Here is a 19,657-nt window from a genome sequence, read left to right as displayed (position 1 = left end):
AATCTATATTCATAAATACATATAAATATAATTTGTGAAAAAAACAGTGGCACTTTTTTTTTACTGAAATTTGTCAGCAGTGACTCTTTTTTTCCTGCATCTGTCAGTCACTGTTTAAAGTTGTCTGAACATGTTGCGTGCCTTTAACTCATCATTCCTACCACAGAAGACAAGTGGGTTTTTATGTGTTTCTGAGGCTTGGGGGGTAGAAGGGTGGGGGTGACTCTGGACAGCTGGTCTTCTTTCTGTTCCTGCATCACTCCTCCTCCTCTTCTCTCCCTCTCTCTCTCTCTCCTCATACCATGCTGTCATTTTTCAGCAGAACAAAGCAGGAGTCTTCACCGATCACTGCTGGATATAAACTCATCATCTATGCAGGTACATGAGGATATTTTGGAAGTTTGGGTGTTTAGCTTTGAACAGACTCGCTATAAAGTGAAATTTGGGTACAGGCAAGTTGGTTCTTACAGGCTGATTGCAGCAATTACTGAACAAAGTATGATCAGACTCAGTCTTCACTGCTATTTTATTTTTCACAGTAGCATTACTGATGGTATCATGCATTAGAGTGCCGCTTTACCTCTGTCATTGTTGGACAGCATCATGATTGTTCCACTCCTGTCCACTTCAGATGTTGACCATCTCTGTGCTCCTGCTGCAGTTCCTCCTCTTCTTTCATCCTGTGTCCTGCTCTCTCCTTTCCAAGGTAAACTCACTGCTGAAGATATGTCATTTTGTTTTTATTTTGATAAAATGGAAATTGAGAGAAGTGTGCGGAATAATTATAGTGCTCTATTATGTTTAAGTACTAATGAGAATATGTTTAATATTACACTAAAAAAAAGCTTTTGTTGTTACTGTTGTTGTTGCTAATACTCACTAGTTAGTAGCTGATGTTTACAGGCAGGTGTGTGCTTGCATATGTTGAGGTAATCATGATTTAGGAAAGTGTCTGTATGTGTTTTGTGCAAATGTTTTTAAGGCAACATAGAAACCCACAGAAATATAGAACAGGTCCTCAGGTGTGTCTCGCACTCCCTCCACCTGTAATTTTAGTGAAAACACACTCTGCTATGAGTAAGCTTGTTTCAAAAGAAGTTTCCATGGCAACTTTTTTTAAGTTACCTTTGAAAGAAGATTAAAAACATATGGTGACACACATTAAAATTTACTTTACTTCAAAGGTTTCAACAATCATGAGATAAAAACACTTTTTGAAAAATGTGAATAGAGTAACTCCAACATGTCTTTTTAAATTTATATGTCGTACACAACAGCCAATTAATAAAAATACATCGGGATAAAAAATGAAAAAATACAATAAACCAGAACTTTAATACAAAAATGTTACAAAAAAGACAGAACAGAATCCAAAAGGACTTTTGAGGGAAAAGTGGATTACTGCAGAATTGAAAATCTACACAATATTCATGCAGAAGAAGAACAGGATTGTTAGAGAAGAGAATAATGAGGTTGACTAAGGGAAGGAAAGAGAAGAGAAAATATAAAAGAGAGAACGAGAGAACAAATCCAGAAACTTGTTTTGCAGCCAAACAAAGTAAATAAGACATATACTCATAATTACACCAAAAACATTACTGCGGTGTTTGTGTGTGTGTGTGCGTGTGCGTGTGTGTGTGTGTGTGTGTGTGTGTGTGTGTGTGTTCCGTACCATCAGCTGGTTGCTAACAGCAGGTTTTCAGTGCAGCAGGTGTCAGCTGGACAGCCACAGGCGACAGATGTACCTATTGTGTGTGTGTGTGTGTGTGTGTGTGTGTGTGTGTGTGTGTGTGTGTGTGTGTGTGTGTGTGTGTGTGTGTGTGTGTGCGCACCCGTCTGTGTCTTTGTGTAGAACAATCTGGGAGTGAAGACAGAGAACATTTTTTTTAAAATGACGAGTTTGTGCAGTCCTCTTTCATTTAAAAGTCTGTCCTCAGATCAAAGTGAAGATTACTGCTGGAACCTGAGTTAAGATGTCCTTATGGTAGAGCTTTGGGAATAAAAAATGTTTTTTTTGTTCCTCTGTGTATTGAGTATTTATTAACTGTCTCTTTAAGAACACTTTGAAAAGGAAATCTTGGCTTGTCATATCATAAACATGATGAACTTACTGAGAATTATCATCTGAATCTCGTCTGTTTTTCAGCTGTTTTAGTGAGTTTATGTTGCACTGATTACCTGCTGTCAGGTAATCAGTACAGGGATGGAAATAAATACAATACAAGACTCTGAATATAATAAAGAAAACAAAATATTTCACAGGTAATCATTATTATTTTTATTTTTTATCATTATAATCATTTTTGTTCAGCATTTCTCATTTGCCTCCAAAATGTTGGCTTTTGAATAAGTTTATTAAAATTGCCTAAAATAATATTTATATAAATATTTAATAATATTACAATATATTATAACAGTGCTTTGCCTATATTTACATTGGTTATAACAACATTTTACTTATCAACTGTATATTATCAACTGCATCTTAATTTGGTGTTTAATATATTATTTTCTATACATTCACATTTAATTCTTTCAGTTTCTTTAATATGTAACTGGGTTTAAATGGACATTTGTTGAGTTTTTGTCTCACTCAGAAATGGAGGTGGTGAAATTAAATTTTAAATTATAAACAATGAAAAAGTCCTGAAGAAGACAAAATTTTAAATGAGATGCATCGCTGCGCAGCTGCTCCAATACATTTTGTCTGTGTGTGTTTGTGTGTGCGAGAGAGGGAGAAATTCATGATCATTCAACGTGCCATGTGGCCTTTCAGACGAAGGTCAAAGGTCACCATCTGGAATGTGGAGCACACCCACCCCAAATTATTCCTCCGCTCTTCCCAATTCTCTTCACTGTGATGACAATGTCTTTGTCCCTGCGTGTTCTTCTGTGTTAGGATGAGTCGGTGTGTGCCAGGACTTTCTGCGGTGCAGGTAGAGAGTGTGTATCAACTGACCGAGGAGAACCAGTCTGTCGCTGTTTACAGGTAAAGGTAGTGACTACTAGCAAACATGCGTACTTGTAAAAGTGTACGTCTGTATTAGTTTAGGGAAAGACTGCAGGTAATATTTCTGCAGCTACCATTTTTTGGTAATCTTCTATTGACAAGCCTCTTTTATTTCCTTTGCAGCAGTGTGACATGTCAGAGCACTGGGTGTGTGGCAGCAACGGAAAATCCTACAGGAATCACTGTGAACTGCACAGAGACGCCTGCATCACCCAGACCAAGATACACGTGGAGCACAGAGGACACTGTCTGGGTCAGTTTCCACAAACACAAACTCTTTAAGCTTTGAGTGAAGCTTGTGCAGTCATGAAGGATTTGTGTGTGTTTCTATTTGCAGAGAAACCAACAAAGGCCAATGTGAGCCCCAGTAAGTCACGAAATATTTCACATTTTTACACAATTCAGCAAATTTGAGTGGCTGTCTAAAGCCGGTCTCTTTTTCATGCTTCACGCTTGCAGTCGTGTGTTTCCTATCTGATCGTGACTGGATGAGAGAGAGAGTGATCCAGTGGATTCAGAAAGAAGCTGAAGATCTGGCCTCAAACACATCAGCCGGTGACATCCTTCAGACATATTTTCAGGTGTGAATACTTCATACACTGTATAATAATTACAAATGTATCTGTTAGTCACTTGTAGGAAGAAATGATACATTTTAGCTTATTATCTTGCATAGCTTCAGCCTTATGATATACCATTATTGTAACCATTTATTAACTTACATGGATTCTGACACTGACTGCTTGCATAGTCATTCTTAATATATTCACTTCCTAGTTAGAGAAGGAGTAATATATGAGAATATCTGTGAATAAGAGGTAAAAGATTTTGAATGCAGTTGTTGATGGTGTTTTTGTGTCACAGGCGTATGATGATGGGGATTCACAGCTTGATTCGAATGAATTTCTGCGATTCCTGAAGCACAATGAGACGGCACTCAACATCACATACTCAGACACTCTGCAGACTAACCTGCTGCTGAGGTATTCGTTTTTTCATCGCTGAGAGTTTGTTCTTCTAATTGTTTCGCGTTTTGTTTTGTTGTTTTGTTTGTATATTGCAGCACACATTTTGCACATCATTTTAGAAATTAAATGGCTGTTAAAACTCCATATCCAGACTTCTCCAGTCATTTGTCTCTTACTTCTTTCTTTTTCTTAGATCTCTGTGTGTCGATGCTTTGATAGAGCTGTCGGATGAAAATGCTGACTGGAAGCTGAGTTTGACTGAGTTTATCAACTGTCTTACGCCCACCTACCACCCAACTGAGAGAAGTAAACATGCATACACACAAGCAGCAAAATAAGAGTATGAAACTGGACAAACACTTTTTGTGTTTGTGTGATTGACATTTTTATAAGATTTCTATTTGCTTTTCTCCATTGTATTCAGCTTTGGATTTATCCTAACACTGTTTATCATTTGAAGACTATTATTTACTGGACTTTACAATCAAGAACAAAGAGTTTACTACTTGGGGATGTATGTATAAACAAACAAAAAAGGAACATATAATTACACAAACACATACTTAGTGGCAAAGTATGTTTAACTCAATGTATGATCTACATCAGGAGTGTCGAACACAAGACTCACGGGCTAGAATCAGCCAAGCAAAGTTTTGGATAATGTGAAGAAGAGCACATATTTTGGACTATTTTTTTTTTTTTTTTTTATTCTCAAGCGCTTTTTTTTACTTTTTATTTTCATTTTTTAAATTGAAAACGAACAACAAACAAACAGAAACAAACAATAAAATACATTTACAGTTATGGGACAGAGTAGGTATCATCAACTAGCCAAAGCTTGACTGGCCATTATGACCAAAAAAAAAAATATTCTCAGGAACACACTCTAGTATCTTTATCTTTCAAACATAGCCTCCACCCTCTGAGGACCGAACACAGAAAATACGGGCGTATTAATAATAATAATAAAAAATAATAATTATAATAGTAACAGTATTGGTAATTACAGAAATTTAAAAAAAACAAAAAAAACAAAAAAAAAACAAAGGAAACAAAAAAAAGAAAAAAAAAGAAAAAAAGAAAAGAAAAACATATCGTGTGAACCCCTCCCACCATCCCCCCACCCCTTTACCCCTGTATGGCTCTCAACTTCATCACATTCGTGTATACAAACAGCCCATATTTACACCCGTCTATACACAAGAATCAGCACAACATTCAAGAATTCTGATCAGAAGGGCCTAACCAAGGATCAATTCAGGGTAAACCCAAAGGAATTTACATCATCTCTATATTCTGTCAAGTCCAAAGACGGTAATACTGAAAGAAATGGTCCCCAAATTTTTTTAAAGGTTCCGTATTTCCCTTTTACACTATGCGATATCTTCTCAGGTGTACAGTAGGATGCTAACTCATTAATCCAATATCTCAGTGTTGGAGAATTTTCAGATTTCCAATGTGTCAGAATACATTTTTTAACTGCAGTACTCGCAAGTAAAATAAAATATTTCTTGTGGTAATCCACATTTATAGAATCTATATCACCTAAAATCCATAGTTTTGGGTCCATTTCGACTTGGATCCCAATTACCCTTGAAATTATTTCAGTAGTCCGTCTCCAGAACTCCTCTATTACTGGGCAATTCCACAGCATATGAAGAAGATCACCATCTATCACCTTACATCTCAAACATTTGGGAGAGTAATTAATATCAATTTTATGTAATCTGTAAGGTGTATAATATGTCCTGTGGAATATATTAAATTGCATTTGTCTATGATTTGTAGAAATTAACATGGTCTGTGCCTGTTCCATTAGATGGTACCATTCTACCTCTTCATTTTGGACTATTTTAATGTATTTTCACACATTTTACAGCATCTGTTCCTTTTACAAGAATTTTTATTAAAAACTGAAAACTGAAACTTTTTATATTTTTAAGGACAAGAAAGTTAGCTGTTCTTGTGTTTATTACATTGTGTTTTATGTGTGTAGAGTGTGCTCTGGAAGACGAGGTCTTTGAGGATGGAGCTGAAACTCAGATGGAGTGCAACAAGTGTGTGTGCGCCTGTGGAAACTGGGTGTGCACCGCTCTGACCTGCAATGGTGCGAGTTCACTTAAAAACAGTAGTCGTATTGTATGACTGCTGCATTTGTTCTGTTTCTGCCCGCTGCTGTGTTTATCTTTGCAACATGTGTTTCAGGAGAGCATCAGGTTGATGAAGATACTGATGAAGGAGGAGAAGATGAAGAAATGACCGAAGAAGAGTGGAGCAGGAGGGTGGCTGAACTCAATGCTTTACAGGTCGACAGTCTCTCCTGAAACAATATTATTAACCTTTAAATTATTATTCACAGAGACGTTTAATCTCAACATAAAAGTTACTCAAATTTAGACCAGAGTGGCAAAAATACATTTATTTCTTCTGAATAAATAAATGCATTAAACTGCAGAGTAAGGGAGTTTAACAGAAAGGCACAACCAGAAAGAGTTCCACTTCCAGGTTTTCAATAATTGTTGATTGAATATTTTTTATTAATTAAAACTATTCACTTAAATAAGTCATTTAAATGTACAACTACAAAATTCTTCTGTAGCAATGTGATGCACACATGATTGGTATAAGTTTAAACACAACCTACAGGTCAATGAACGTCTCTTTTACCTGTTTCAGGCATCTGTCACCATGGAGAACTGAGGTCGCAACAGCCAGTCATCAACTGAGTGGCCTTCCGCTCCAAACATGAGGAACAGGTTTAGTTTAAATAGCTGTTGTTATTATTCTTATAAATGATTCAACACATTTTATTTGTGTGAACTGTTAAATCACTTCTAAACATTATTCTACCTCTTATTTTACTTCCTGAATTTAATGCACTGAAGTTGGTTGCTAATTCACAACCAGTTTTTAAAAAATGTTTTTAATTTGTTATTGATTGCTTTATACTTTTAAAGAATGGAATTATATTTTCTGGCTTTTGAAGAACACATGAGCACGTTTTTGTTTTTTTCAATTTTTGATTGATAACTCTGTCTAAACTTTGATTTCCCTCTGTATTAATGAACAAGTATTTATGACATCTAATTTCTTATGATCAGTGAAACAAACAAACAGCCCCCAATGCTGTTTGTTTTCTTGAGGTTTGTAATGAGATACTACTTTAACTGTTTTGATAGTGAAAGCTATTTTTGTATCATTTTTTATCTAATAAAAATGAGCGTGAGAAGCAACTATCGAATTCTTTTTTTTATTATTCATTGTTCAACACAATATATACAAATGTTGTTTTAATAAATAACAGTTTACAAAATATCAAGAATGTAGGTTTAAGGATTTATTCTGAGAAAAAAAGAAAGAAAAAAGATAGAAAAACATTAAAATGGGTTAAATGCTTACATTATGCTAAAATAATAAATCCAATCATCAATAAGGTCTCCAAACAGGCTCCTCCCCTCTCATGGAAAGACATGCCCCTTCAATGTAATTGGTCAGTCCTGTGACAACATTGCGGTCCTCCCCTGTGGTTTGGAATGGTTGGTTGGGCCCGTAGTGGAAGCTGCCGGCCTGGAATGGACCACTGTGGCTGAGCGGAGCGGGGGGAGGAGGAGGAGAAGACAGATAGGAACTGTATGGAGGAGGTTGGGTAGAGTAAGGGAGAGCAGGCAGGTGGTGCATTCTGGGAGTAGGAGCGAATGAAGATGCCAAAGAGGTCATTGGGCCCAGAAAGGACTCATTCATCCACAGAGAGGTGGAAGGAAAGGATCTGCATTCTGAAGCGAGACAAGAAGCATCAACATCAGTGTTTCTCGAGAACTCGTTGTCTTCTTTTGTTGTTTGCTCAGCTGTCATGTGACATGAGCATGACCACGCCCCACTACTGTTTCATAAGAGAAAGTTTTCTTTCTAAAAACTAAAATTACAAATGAACAACATAGTTTTTAATTTTCAGTGGCCTTGCTGTGTCATTCTTGCTGTGACATTTTATGTCTTACCTGATGAAGCTGTGCTGCTACTGATGCTGCTGGTGGGCCTAAAAACTCCAGCCTTCATCTCCTTCTGGCTCTGACCTGAGATCAGAAGAAATAATGTTAAAACCTGCCCGGATCACCTCAGAATTGATCCAATCATACTGTTTTCACTCGTATTTACTAACGTCTGGGCAGCCGTGGTCCGTCCACGGTAATCTTGATGGCCCTGTGTAGGGTGGCGATCTGAGGAGGTGATGTCAGCACGTTTATCGTCAAGGTGAAGCTCTTACCTTTAAAACGATAATAAAACATATGTACACATTAAACTAGTTGAGTATACTTTATATACATTTGCCTACTTTGTTTTTATTTACTTAACTGAATCAAATTTTTTGTCTTATTCACTGTTTTGCTTTGACTGCTCAAAACTTTTCACTTGTTAATGTACTTTATCCAGCGTTATTTCTATTATATTTAAATTTATTTTTAATACTCTTAATTGTATTTAGTGTGTTCTTTATTTCTTTTAAATCTTATGGCTTTTTAATTTATTTAAATGTGCTCATGATTACACATGATTTGCTTTCTTTTACTCAGTTTTGCTCTGATGTTATTGATTAAGAAACTAATTAATTAACTAGAGTTAATTAATTCTGGCTCCATAGCTTGATTATTGATCTAACTTTACAGGTATTCAAATATTTAAAAGAAACATATAACAACAACTAAATGTTTTAACTGTGTGATTGCAGGGCACTGCAATTGCAAATAGTGTAAGCAGTGTAGACAGAGGTGGTAAAGATGGCAGGCTGCAGTCTTTCCTCTTGTTTATTGACAAACAAGTATGAATAACTTGTAACAGTGCTGCATGTATCTGTTTGTATACCTCTGCCGCTGCGGCCGATGAAGCGGAGGTCGTTGAAGTGGGCACAGCCTTGCTTCATGGTGGCTGTGGCATTACGTAGCTCGGCGCTAACATTTTCATCATTGCCAGCCATCACTGTCACAACCACGCCATCAGGCACATCGTTCCCCAGGGCAACAACCTGAGAAATGAAAAAACATTGTAACAGGTCTTTTATCTTTGTGAACAGAGGATTTTTACTCTTTCAGTATGAATAAACTGTATTTTGGTTTAAAAAGACCACCAGTGTATATGTAGATTACTCACAGTAAAGGCTCTTGGTAGTGTCTTATTACACCTCCAGTGCTGAGGCAGGCTGCTGCAGAGGAAATTTGGGCTGTCGGTCGGGACCAGTCCTCTGGGTGGAGCTGTACTGCACTGGTGGAGACACCTCAGCTCCTGTTCATCCAGTTGACGAGTGCTGGCTGATGGTGACAGGCGGCACTTCACCACAGGATCTTAACGATAGGAATAAAGAAGTCCATTTTTATCCCATTTTGTCTTTCATTTTTTGTTCTTTTCTCTGAGATTACATGCATTTTAGACTTGAATATATTTTTATTTCCTGAAGTCAGTCTTAGATTCAGACTTTATTAAGAGTCATATTAGATGGCAATTTAAATAAAGGGTTAGCTATTGTAGCTACTGCCTCAATCTAAAGCACTCCAACACCAGTTATATTTGTATACATAAATGTGTATTGTAAAATCATTACTAATTATATACATTTATTTACTTTTTAATTTTGGACCGTTTGGTCCTCCATACAAGTGAGATTGCCGCAGGAGAGCGCTCAAAGATATACAGCATATTTTGTTAAAGCTGTGTCGCTATGGTGGATATGTTAAAATTCTGAGTACTGATTAGAGTATAAACACTTCCCCCTTAAGCTGTGTATCTTCTTCAACTGTAATCTCAGCTGCTAACCTTGTATTTAACAGCTCATAGCTGGAGTGTAGCGCCTTTCGACCAGGACATGTAGAAAACTACAACTACCACACCCTCGCGGTCCCTTGCGTCATCAAATCGCGCCGAAAACAGAAGAAAACCAGAACATTAACAGTAATAGCGTCTCTCTGACAGACTCTGGTGAGAGTTTTTACTTGTTTTATGCTTTTCTATGTGTCTTTGGTTCTCCTCTTCGCCTCCCCTCCTCTTTCCCTCCTTTGTTTCTTTTCTGCATTGTGTTTCAGCCGCCGCAGTGTTTGAATATGAGGGAACTGCGCTGTATTATTATTCATATTTTACTGCCGGAGGGGAAGTTACTGCGGTCACACCACCTGTCCAACTGTAGGAGTGTGTATGTGTGTTTTTATATTTATGTATGTGTGTGAACGTGTGTTAGGACGTTGTGTTTATTCTCCCGAGCTCTGTTCTGCTATTTTGTTGTTTTAGGCTCTTGGCTCGGCTTCTGTTGTGCTCTGATTTGTTTAGATGAAGTGATCCCAAAATACTAAAACCACATGAAAGTGAACTACAAGTGCAGCATTGTGATTTATTTCATTTGAAACACACACACACACACACACACACACACACACACACACACACACACACACACACACACACACACTGTATAAAGAAGACACACATACACATCTGTCAAAGTAGAGACTAAGTGCAACAAAGCCGTAACATGAACCAGCAGGTTCCTTCACATAGATAAAAACATGATGCAGGAGGATCAATCTCAGATGCAGCAACGATCAGGATAAAAAAAGAAGCTAAAAAAGCTGCAGTATTTCTAATTGGAGCTGCTTTAGCTGTTCTATACTGAGGGTACCTGAGTTTCTGTCTCTATTCAGACAGTGAAAAGGACGGCACATAACATCCACATGCGTGAATGAAGTTATGGTCGTTGCCACTAAACTTGAAGATGAAACTTTTCAGAAGTTTCAAGCAGATGAGATGAATGTTACTTTGTTCAGCTTGGGACTTTATTGGCATTAACTTGGCCGGCATTAACAGACAGAGTGTTTGGAGCTGCATGAATGTTAGCATGCCTGTGGATACACCAGAACACTAGCTTACAGAATGACTTTTCAGTCTGCAGTAATGACCCAAAGCAGGCTTTCAGAATTAACCGAGATTCCTTATTTCATTCCTTATTAAGGAGGGGGGAAAAGAAGAAAACTATAACACGCTCTGATTTTAGTAGAATATTCAACACTGCTATCAGAAATCATTCAGGAGGCTGAGAGGCGAAACTGCTTTTAAATCCTAAAGAGGTCCAGCTGCCTTTTATGATGACATTGATGACTGAGAACCTACACAGACATTTATATTGGGGGTGTTCTCTTCTTGTACAGTCAATAGATGATATAAGAAGATATAGTATATTTTGACTATATATAGTCAAAGTATACCTTATAGTCAATAAAGTATATTTAAAGAGAGAACAAAAGTTAAAATATTGTTAGATCTTTTCTTCACTCAAAAGATTGTAAATTAATTTTGCTCTCTAGTTTAATGTGGTTCTGTCTTGGTTTTCTCATCAGGTGGGTGTGGTTATGAGCAGTCCCATGGCTGGCTCCGCCCCCTCCAGCTCTAAAGACCGTCCAGCTTCCAGGATCAATTTTATCCCAGAGCTACAGAGCATGATGTAAGACACACACACACACACACACACACACACACGCAAACAAACAAAGAGAAGGAGTCTCACCCCAGTACAGCATTGGGCTGGGGCTGCTGAACAGACTGTTTGAAGCCATGGAAACCTGTTTTTTAAAGGAGAGAGCCACAATATTAGCATTGTGGTTAATGACACTTTGCAAATCCAAAACAGATGCCTGAAAACAGCACATAGCCCTTCATTTCAATATTTTATATAACACATTTGTACAAAGAGTTCAGAAGAATTTCAAGAAATTAATTTTTTTAATTGCTAAAGTATAACTTTAAGTAACATTTGGTTTTATGTCAAGCAAAACAAACGAAAAACAAAAACATAAAAGTATGAAATTAAATGGCTCATATCCAGAGACATGAGCCACGAGTGATAATCAGTTCAGACTTGAAGTCTCTAGACATTTAGTTAACCTTTACATTCACAACCAGTCAATATGACTGATGGAAAAAAGTACTGCTCTGCACAAAAGAAAAAAAAAAAGAAATCTAATTAACATTCCTACAAATTCACAGTAAGTGACAGTAGGTCATTATATACAGAATGTAATGTTTTATCAGTTTTTATTAGCAACTCTTTCATTATTAGTTTATTTTTAGGTTAAAATAATGACATTTTCTTGTATTAAGTGACAAGAAACTCCATATATTTAGATTTTGGACCTTTTAGTTAGAAAAGAAGAAATAATCAGGAAGGTTCAGCATTAATAAATAATCGGCATTTTTCACCATTTTCTGAAATCATCCTGTCGAGGAAATAATTAGTGGATAAATCAGTGAAAGTGGAAAAAGATCTTTAAAAATAAAAATGTAGTTAAAAACAACTGTTAAAAGCAACTGTTAGTTAAAACTGTTAGTTAAAGTTAAAGTTAAAAACAACTGGACAACTCCGGTACCATAACAAATTACTTTTTGACTTAGTTTCTAATATGAAGTCACTTTTTCTGCTTAGGTTTTTTAGAAGTACTACACGTAAAACTGTCATATTTAAATTCTTACTGAAGGATTTTTTTTCTAAAGAAGCCACATGCCTGCTGCAGCCTCCTTTGTGTTGTGTGTCTTTTGCTGTACTCACCTTGTGTGGGCTGCAGAGAGGTGATGCTGGTGGTCAGAGAGGCTAAAACCAGACTAAACCCCAAAACCTAAAATCAACCTAAAGTCTGAAGCCAACCTCCGAACCTGAGGCCAACCTGCCCACAACCCCAAACCAAAACCTCTCTCACCTGTATGACAGAGCAACAAACAACCAATCAGGGAGCAGGTTAAAGGGCCGGGGGGCAGAGATTAAGCAAGGGGAATGGTGGGGGTGGCGATCAGGTGTTTGTATTTCATAGAGAAATAAAAGGAGAGAGTGGGAAAGAGAAGAAATGAGAGAAGGAAAGCGCTCCAGGATGTGGGTTTACGTTAGTCTGCCATCATGGAAGTGGCTTTCTGGATGCAAATTGAGGTTTTGACCAAATTGTGGTCAAGGTGTATGTGTGGCCTGTTGACCTTAGTGTGTGTGTGTGTGTGTGTGTGTGTGTGTGTGTGTGTGTGTGTGTGTGTGAGAGAGAGAGAGAAACAGAGACATACACAGACACATTTACTGGCTGCATGTTTATTTGGAAAGTAACCAAAACTTCAGCTCTGCCTTGTTTTTAGACAATAAATCATGTTTTTGTTTAGTTTAGTAACAGTTAATAGTTAAAAATTATAAAACTTTAATACCGTACAGATTAAGAACTGCTTTTCATCTTATGAAGATTCCTTTACTTATGTAAAATGTTTATAAACAAGCAGTCACACCAGATTTTTAACAAATCTGAGCTGAACTGAATCTCACTACCAACTTAAAGTATCTGCTAATTTTTCTCCTGCTATGTTTCAGTTAGTACCAAAACAAGTTTTAATATCCAGCTACATTTAATTTGGATGCAATTAAAGGTATTTAAAGTAATGTGTGAGACGCATCCTTTAAAGGACTAAAGTCATCTGAGACAGCGCGTTTTACAGTACCTGTAAAAAAGTAAGTACGCCCCACTTTTAGCAGCAATAACTTGATTTAATTGATTTCTGTATGACTTCCTCCGTCTGTCATATTCTTCACAGCATTTCACAGCAGTTTGATTCTCGTCTCTTTCAGCCATTGTGCTGTAGTTTTGCTGCTGTGCTTGGAATCATTGTCCTGTTGCATGACCCAGTTTCAGTCGGGTTTTAGCCATCTGACATGACCTTACACTTAACCCCAGAATACTTTGAAATAGTTCACAGTCAACTCAATGGCTGCAAGGTGCCCAGGTACCCCCGTACTTGATTTGTTTGGCTTTCTCCAAACGTGGTGCTGTGCGTCATTGCCAAACATCTTCACTTTGGTCTTGTCTGTCCAAACGGGATTGTTCCAGTCTTGTGGTTTGACTGCCATGTTCTCTTTTTTGAGAAGGGGCTTTCTCCTGGTAACCCTTCCAAACAAGCCAGTCTGTTTCTAATTATTTGCAAGTGTTAGTGGTTTATGGTGAGAATAAAAATGAAGGTAATGTCCTGTAATGACAGTGTTGAATGTGAGCATCTTTGTATGTCTCTTTAAATTACTAATAAAATATCTCACCATTCACAGGTTTTAGCTGTTGTATAGTTAGTAACGATGTGTTATTCATAATTTATTTATTTTGGGTAAATTTCTGTGTTTTTATAAGGCATTTCTTTCTTGTTTGGTAAATAAAGTACTTTGCTTCTTGTCCAACTGGAAGAGGCTTCAGCCTCCCTGAAACCTTTGGTGAATAAATGGTTTTTAAAAAGGGATGGATGATAGAATAAATATAACTGCTGTAAAACTATTCTTATAGCTGTTATAATGTACAAAATATATACTTAGAATATATAAGTATGTTTCTCTGCAGGAAATCCACTCTTTAAAAAAATCCATACCATATATTTAGCTTTTTTGTTACTTATTATGATTAATTATGTAATATATTTACCTTTTAAATAACAGTGTATAAATACAGTAATTTTAATTTTGTGAAGGTGGTAAGAGGCAGGCTTCATTAATGGAAAATGATAGAAGTAACCCGTTAGAAGTGATCTTTCAGAGCAGCAGTTTAAAATGAGTGCTGTTAGCACAACCGGCGCTATGTTTAAGAAACGTTAATGAGTTATGACTTTAGACTTTAACAATTAGCAGCTCTTTAGCACGTGGCAGTGTAATTAGATTCGACTGACGCACTGGAAGCTCTGCAAGGCTCTGCACAACTATGATTATAGTTGTGTTTGATTTTCAGGTTTGCTCTGGGAGACGCTCGCAGGCCTTTGCAAGAGACTGCAGCGCTGGTGGAGGATATTGTACACACACAACTCATTACTATGGTAACATACAACATAACAAATATAACGCTGTAACAGTTATCTGTTCAAACTTCAAGATCAAAGCCTAAACCACCTGAAGAGGTAATTACAGGCTGAACAATAGTAAAGCACATCAGACAAATAAAACCCTTACATGTATAACTGATGTGGCTGTAAAAATCCACGATTCTGTCTCATTTCGGAGCCTCTGAATAGCAAAAAAACCTAAATGTAATTATATTAAAGCATAAGTGCAATTCATTTCTGACTTTACTGAAGCAATTGGTTTATTTCTCAGCTGCATCAGGCCTGCGAGGGAGCGGCTCTGCGTGGCTCGAGGGTTATTTCACCTGAGGACATTTTATTCCTGATGAGGCGAGACAAGGTACAAAATGCACACGTGAACAAAAAAACATTAAATATTCAAAACTGTATGTCCATGAATCTTTTCTTCCTTTATTGTTTTTTAAGGTTTGAAATAACTAATTCCTCTCCCCTTTTTCTGTTCTTTATCTTCATGCCTCAAAATCTACTGACCAGAGGAAGTTGGCGAGATTATTAAAATATCTCCAGTTTAGAGATTATAAATCCAAAATACTCAAGACTCTTGAGGATGAAGACACACAGGCAGAATCAGGTATACACATAGCCTCACACACACACAGTGACCTTTTAAATGTTATTATAAAACCCCTGTGACCCTGTTTTGGAGTGGAAATCAATGCGTGGGCTCAAGAGCACTTCTGAGTCATTCAGCTTGTTGTTGCATCCACAAATAGAATTTAAAACTCTTGAAAAGAGCATTTAAATAGTTTAAATAAGAAAAAACTTGTTTGTTTTTTTTCCTTGGCTCACACTTCTTTCACATGGACTGATGCAGAATTGTGCTGTGGCCTGATTGGTTAAAATTTAAAGCTCATTATGAATGTGGTCGCTCTCCTCTTACACAGGCTGAGTGATATATGTGATGGTTTGGCTTCACATCTGTAATGGCACCATTGATGCTTAACATTTGCTACTACTAACATTTGCAAGGCGATGTCAAATCGTATCAGCATTGCACTATAGTTAAAAAGTCCGGGTGTTAAGCTTGTGTACACTTGTGTCACATTATGGAACAAAAAAAAAAGCCAATTTTAAGTTGAAGAACTTCAATTATGTGTCAGACATAAGGGTCTCGTCAGCTCCCAAACGTTTCTGTTTAAAAAAGTGATGCAACACACTGGAAAACATGGTCTTGTCCCGTCTTGTTGGCTTAAATGGTAAATGGTCTGTATTTGTATAGCGCTTTTACTAGTCCCTAAGGACCCCAAAGCGCTTTACACAACCAGTCATCCACCCATTCACACACACATTCACACACTGGTGATGGCAAGCTACATTGTAGCCACAGCCGCCCTGGGGCGCACTGACAGAGGCGAAATTTAACATTATCATATTGCACATTGCACAATACAAAATTCACCTTAGTTCCCACATTTGATATGTTGTTTTTGCAATACCTTAAATTACATATAGGTTTTAAATAATTTGCAGATCTTTAAAAATATATATTTTTACAGCATCCAAACGTTTTCAGAAACCACTGTACAAAAAAAAGCTTCAAATGCTACAGTCAAAACCCAAGTGAATACTGAGCTCTGGTTTTCATCTTAAGTGTTTCTTTCTTTTTTTGTCTTTTGTGAACAAATGGGGTGCTGTAGGTCCTGCTGGTGCTAACCAGCGGAGGCAGCGACTGGCCCAGGACTTCCTGGTGTGGATGGATCAGACCGGTGAACTCCTGTCATTAGCAGAACGTCAGGAAATAGACCCCATCAAACAGGAGAGGATGGAGGTCAGAGCCCATCGATGTCTGCATGAAAATGATTGATTAGTAGGGCTGTTTTGAAAGTAAATGACACATATATGAACTTATAGATTTAAAACGCCTTGACGCATGCTCAATCATCCGGATAAAGATTTCCCAAAAAGTTGATTCTGCTCATCTGGATGTTTTCAGTGGGAGAAACTTTTTGGGATTATAGATTTAACTTTAAGTGTTTTTATGTGTATTTGAATCTTCAGCGTTTGGAGCGTCAGACTCGGAATATGGACCCGGCTCAGTACGCCGAGTTCTGTGAGAGTCGACAGCTCAGCTTTGGTAAGATTTTAAACGGCCCACTTAGTATCTGTCTCAGGAAGTTGATTCTGTCATAGGTACAAAAGGAGTAAAGGATTACATTTTATTGCTAATGTTTGCTTTCATGTCGGTTTGATGTTGCGTATATTTTTTTAATGCGGACTCTACCTGTGCTCTAAATCATGGTTTATGGGCATCTTATAAATAAGCAAATAAAGCTGTGGACTGTGTTTTTATCCTGTTAGTTCACCAATTGAATAATCAGCTGATTATTTCACTTCTAAATTTAAAAACGTAAGGTACGTACGGTAAAAACCTGATTCAGGATCAGTTTCAGCATTTTAAGCCCGTCTGACCTCTTGTCGTGTGTGCTTACTTGTGCTCACTCCAAGCTAAGAAAGCTTCAAAGTTTCGGGACTGGCTCGACTGCAGCAGCCTGGAGCTGAAACCCAACAGCATGGCCATGGAGATCCTGTCATACCTCGCTTATGAGACTGTTGCCCAGGTAACTAACTCATTACTTCACATATGTGCGTGTAATTTAAAAGCTTTCCCCTGTTTTAAAATGCTTTTCCTTCATTCAGATCGTGGATTTGTCGCTCTTGGTGAAGCAGGAAATGACAGCAAAGACTAATCCAGTCAGTCATGTGATCTCTGCCAGCTACATCCACTACAACACACATGCTGAGGTGCATACACACACTTCATCACACATTGAGACCTATCAATCGCTAAAGCTACCGTCATAATATTACTGAGTAAATATCATCTGTCTTTCGTCTTCCTCCCCAGCAGGTGAAGAAGGATCCAGACTCACCTGAAGCCACCCCTCCCTCCACCCCAGGGTCCTCACACTCGTCAAAGCCCGTCCTACAAGGTAACGGCAGTGTGGATGGCAGGGCGAGGCAGAGGAAACGTAAAAAGGTGAGTCCCAGCTGCAGTTTCCTATGAGTTTAATGTCTGTGTGTATCATGAAGGCACAGGAGAAATTACAAAGGCAGTTTAATTATGGCGGCAGGTTTCAGCAAAGGCGTTTGTCTGCCTCTGGATAGGTTTTGTCAACAGAATGGAATCACAACCTTACATGAGATCTATATAAAGTGTGCTTAACAAAAGATCGTCATCGACACGACCGTGGAATAAAGGATGCCGCAGAGTAGGGGGATTAAGGGGCTTTTGGCTGCACAAATACACCCTGTAAAACATCCTTTTTAACTTGTAAATTATTATTAAGTATCTGGTGCATAAATGTTTGTTTTGTATGATGAATGTTGTCAGAGAAGTCACTGCAGGTATGATTCCAAACCAGTGGTTTTCATTTTAAATGAAACGCACTGAGATTCAGTATAACTCTAGAGATCAAAACACATGTTAATAGTCCTGAATCTAAGCAGGAGTGTCTGGGTTAAATGGGTCTAAAGTTTGGACCCCAGGTACAACTAAAGTAGCCAATAATTGTTGTGATTTATTGTACATTTATTTGCTTGATCATATTTTTAGAAGGACTTATGATAAATAATGAATAAATGCTCTGACAATAACAAACATTTTGCTGTATTAATCTCTTGATTGTACTAATTTTTGACGAGTCAGACTTTAATGTGTCTTTTTAGGAGAAAGTCTTCTGTGCAGATGTAGAGTATGAACTCCTCTGTTAATTTTCTTAATGTACATAATAACTGATGTTATTGCTAATTGCTAAATGTAAGTCTCTGAACACACAAGACAAGGTGACCATTTTCAGCTCATGGAAAACTCCACGTTCCTAAAGGAAACATCAAAAACATTCCATTGCGTCCTCTGTTGTATTTGTGTTAATACTTATTACTCATGATTGTGCTTCAGAGCTGTCCGGCTACAGTGGAGCCTCCCAGCGGAGCGATCCAGCCCTGTCACATCCGAGAGGCTATTAGAAGATACAACTACAGACACACAGTATGTACACAATGAGAAACTTACACAACTTTTCCACAGCTGATTATTTTCTTTTTTTTTTTAAAAATTCATGGGTTAAAAGTCATATAACTAATGCATAAAATACTCTTAATTTAAAGTGTTGGTTTAGATGTTTTACTTTTTCTGTACATGTCTTAACCTGTAAGATTAAAGTTAGTGATTGCTGAATCAATAACTTTAATTTGTCCTTCATGCTCACCGATCCAGATCGGAGTCAAAACGAGCATTCCTTGCTTTTTGTGAAATAGGATTCAAAGTTCAGTTGAATGCAAATGTGACATTTAAAAAAAAGTTAACAAAGGTAGGATTTTCCCACAGCCGTCGTTTTTTTGTGCACAAATGTGGGTTGTGGGGAGGTATTTTTATATTATTTTAAACAAACCATTAGGTCTTTTTTGGTACTGAGTAACTAGTCATGTTTGTGATTTTGGTTGTCACAAGAAAGCGTCTGTGAATCGCTGTTTTGTTGCAGGAAAAGAACAATTACTCTGCTACCAAACCAGTTATTACCAGACCCCCCCAGAAAAAAAAAGTTATTTGAAGCAAATCTCTCTGTACCTTGTGTCAGAAATACACTCTGGACAGGAATTTAAATGTGTTTTTTCCTACTGAACAACATGCCGTCCATCTTCTCTCTCTGGCAGAGTGCCTATTCCAGGAGTGGGATGACCTTCCTCACCTGCTGAGGACGCATCAATTATTTTAGGCACATTCTTGGATTTTGTTCTATACATTTTTTTTTTCAATTTCTATTGTAATAAAAACTTTTCAGTAAGCCGG

The 19,657-nt window shown here is 37.5% G+C and overlaps 3 protein-coding genes across 4 annotated transcripts; 2 read left to right on the top strand and 1 right to left on the bottom strand.

Moving 5' to 3' along the window:
• The first annotated feature begins 256 nt into the window (after positions 1 to 256).
• LOC308388422 (follistatin-related protein 1-like) lies at positions 257 to 7,206 on the top strand. The gene is made up of 11 exons (XM_080869171.1): positions 257 to 378; positions 632 to 706; positions 2,900 to 2,989; positions 3,134 to 3,263; positions 3,348 to 3,377; positions 3,470 to 3,591; positions 3,875 to 3,993; positions 4,172 to 4,284; positions 5,975 to 6,085; positions 6,184 to 6,284; positions 6,655 to 7,206. Exons 1-11 carry the CDS (start codon positions 373 to 375, stop codon positions 6,676 to 6,678), a joined length of 921 nt encoding a protein of 306 aa, XP_080725297.1. The 5' UTR covers positions 257 to 372; the 3' UTR covers positions 6,679 to 7,206.
• Positions 7,207 to 7,348: 142 nt separating this feature from the next.
• On the bottom strand, positions 7,349 to 14,730 carry runx2a (RUNX family transcription factor 2a). The gene is made up of 7 exons (XM_080868892.1): positions 12,557 to 14,730; positions 11,519 to 11,573; positions 9,121 to 9,311; positions 8,836 to 8,995; positions 8,135 to 8,239; positions 7,974 to 8,048; positions 7,349 to 7,751 (listed from the first exon to the last, which is right to left on the bottom strand). The coding sequence occupies exons 2-7, from the start codon at positions 11,565 to 11,567 to the stop codon at positions 7,405 to 7,407; spliced, it is 927 nt and encodes a 308-aa protein (XP_080725018.1). The 5' UTR covers positions 11,568 to 11,573; positions 12,557 to 14,730; the 3' UTR covers positions 7,349 to 7,404.
• supt3h (SPT3 homolog, SAGA and STAGA complex component) lies at positions 9,835 to 19,657 on the top strand. Of its 2 annotated transcripts, none has more exons than XM_080868891.1 (12): positions 9,835 to 9,942; positions 11,352 to 11,455; positions 14,739 to 14,823; positions 15,101 to 15,187; positions 15,343 to 15,439; positions 16,506 to 16,636; positions 16,867 to 16,942; positions 17,314 to 17,426; positions 17,506 to 17,610; positions 17,717 to 17,845; positions 18,767 to 18,856; positions 19,522 to 19,657. In XM_080868891.1, exons 2-12 carry the CDS (start codon positions 11,364 to 11,366, stop codon positions 19,561 to 19,563), a joined length of 1,047 nt encoding a protein of 348 aa, XP_080725017.1. In that variant the 5' UTR covers positions 9,835 to 9,942; positions 11,352 to 11,363; the 3' UTR covers positions 19,564 to 19,657. The 2 variants fall into 2 exon arrangements, with proteins under 2 accessions (XP_080725017.1, XP_080725016.1); XM_080868890.1 differs by having other exon boundaries at positions 17,714 to 17,845.

This window comes from Rhamphochromis sp. 'chilingali' (genome assembly GCF_963969265.1).
Source record: "Rhamphochromis sp. 'chilingali' genome assembly, chromosome: 20".
NCBI lineage: Eukaryota > Metazoa > Chordata > Actinopteri > Cichliformes > Cichlidae > Rhamphochromis > Rhamphochromis sp. 'chilingali'.
The sequence above is the reverse complement of the archived record's forward strand: the minus strand, read 5'-3'. Positions and strand labels throughout refer to the sequence as shown.

Excerpts from the sequence above, each read along its gene's own strand:
- LOC308388422 (XM_080869171.1), top strand. Across the intron at positions 3,378-3,469 it reads AAAGGCCAATGTGAGCCCCA|TCGTGTGTTTCCTATCTGAT; the intron begins GTAAGTCACGAA and ends TCACGCTTGCAG. Across the intron at positions 3,592-3,874 it reads TCCTTCAGACATATTTTCAG|GCGTATGATGATGGGGATTC; the intron begins GTGTGAATACTT and ends TTTGTGTCACAG.
- supt3h (XM_080868890.1), top strand. The coding sequence starts at position 11,364 with ATGAGCAGTCCCATGGCTGGCTCCGCCCCCTCCAGCTCTAAAGACCGT. Across the intron at positions 17,427-17,505 it reads CTTATGAGACTGTTGCCCAG|ATCGTGGATTTGTCGCTCTT; the intron begins GTAACTAACTCA and ends TCCTTCATTCAG. Across the intron at positions 17,611-17,713 it reads ACTACAACACACATGCTGAG|CAGGTGAAGAAGGATCCAGA; the intron begins GTGCATACACAC and ends CTTCCTCCCCAG.
- runx2a (XM_080868892.1), bottom strand. The coding sequence starts at position 11,567 with ATGGCTTCAAACAGTCTGTTCAGCAGCCCCAGCCCAATGCTGTACTGG. Across the intron at positions 8,240-8,835 it reads CATCGGCCGCAGCGGCAGAG|GTAAGAGCTTCACCTTGACG; the intron begins GTATACAAACAG and ends ATCGTTTTAAAG. Across the intron at positions 7,752-7,973 it reads TAGCAGCACAGCTTCATCAG|AATGCAGATCCTTTCCTTCC; the intron begins GTAAGACATAAA and ends GTCTCGCTTCAG.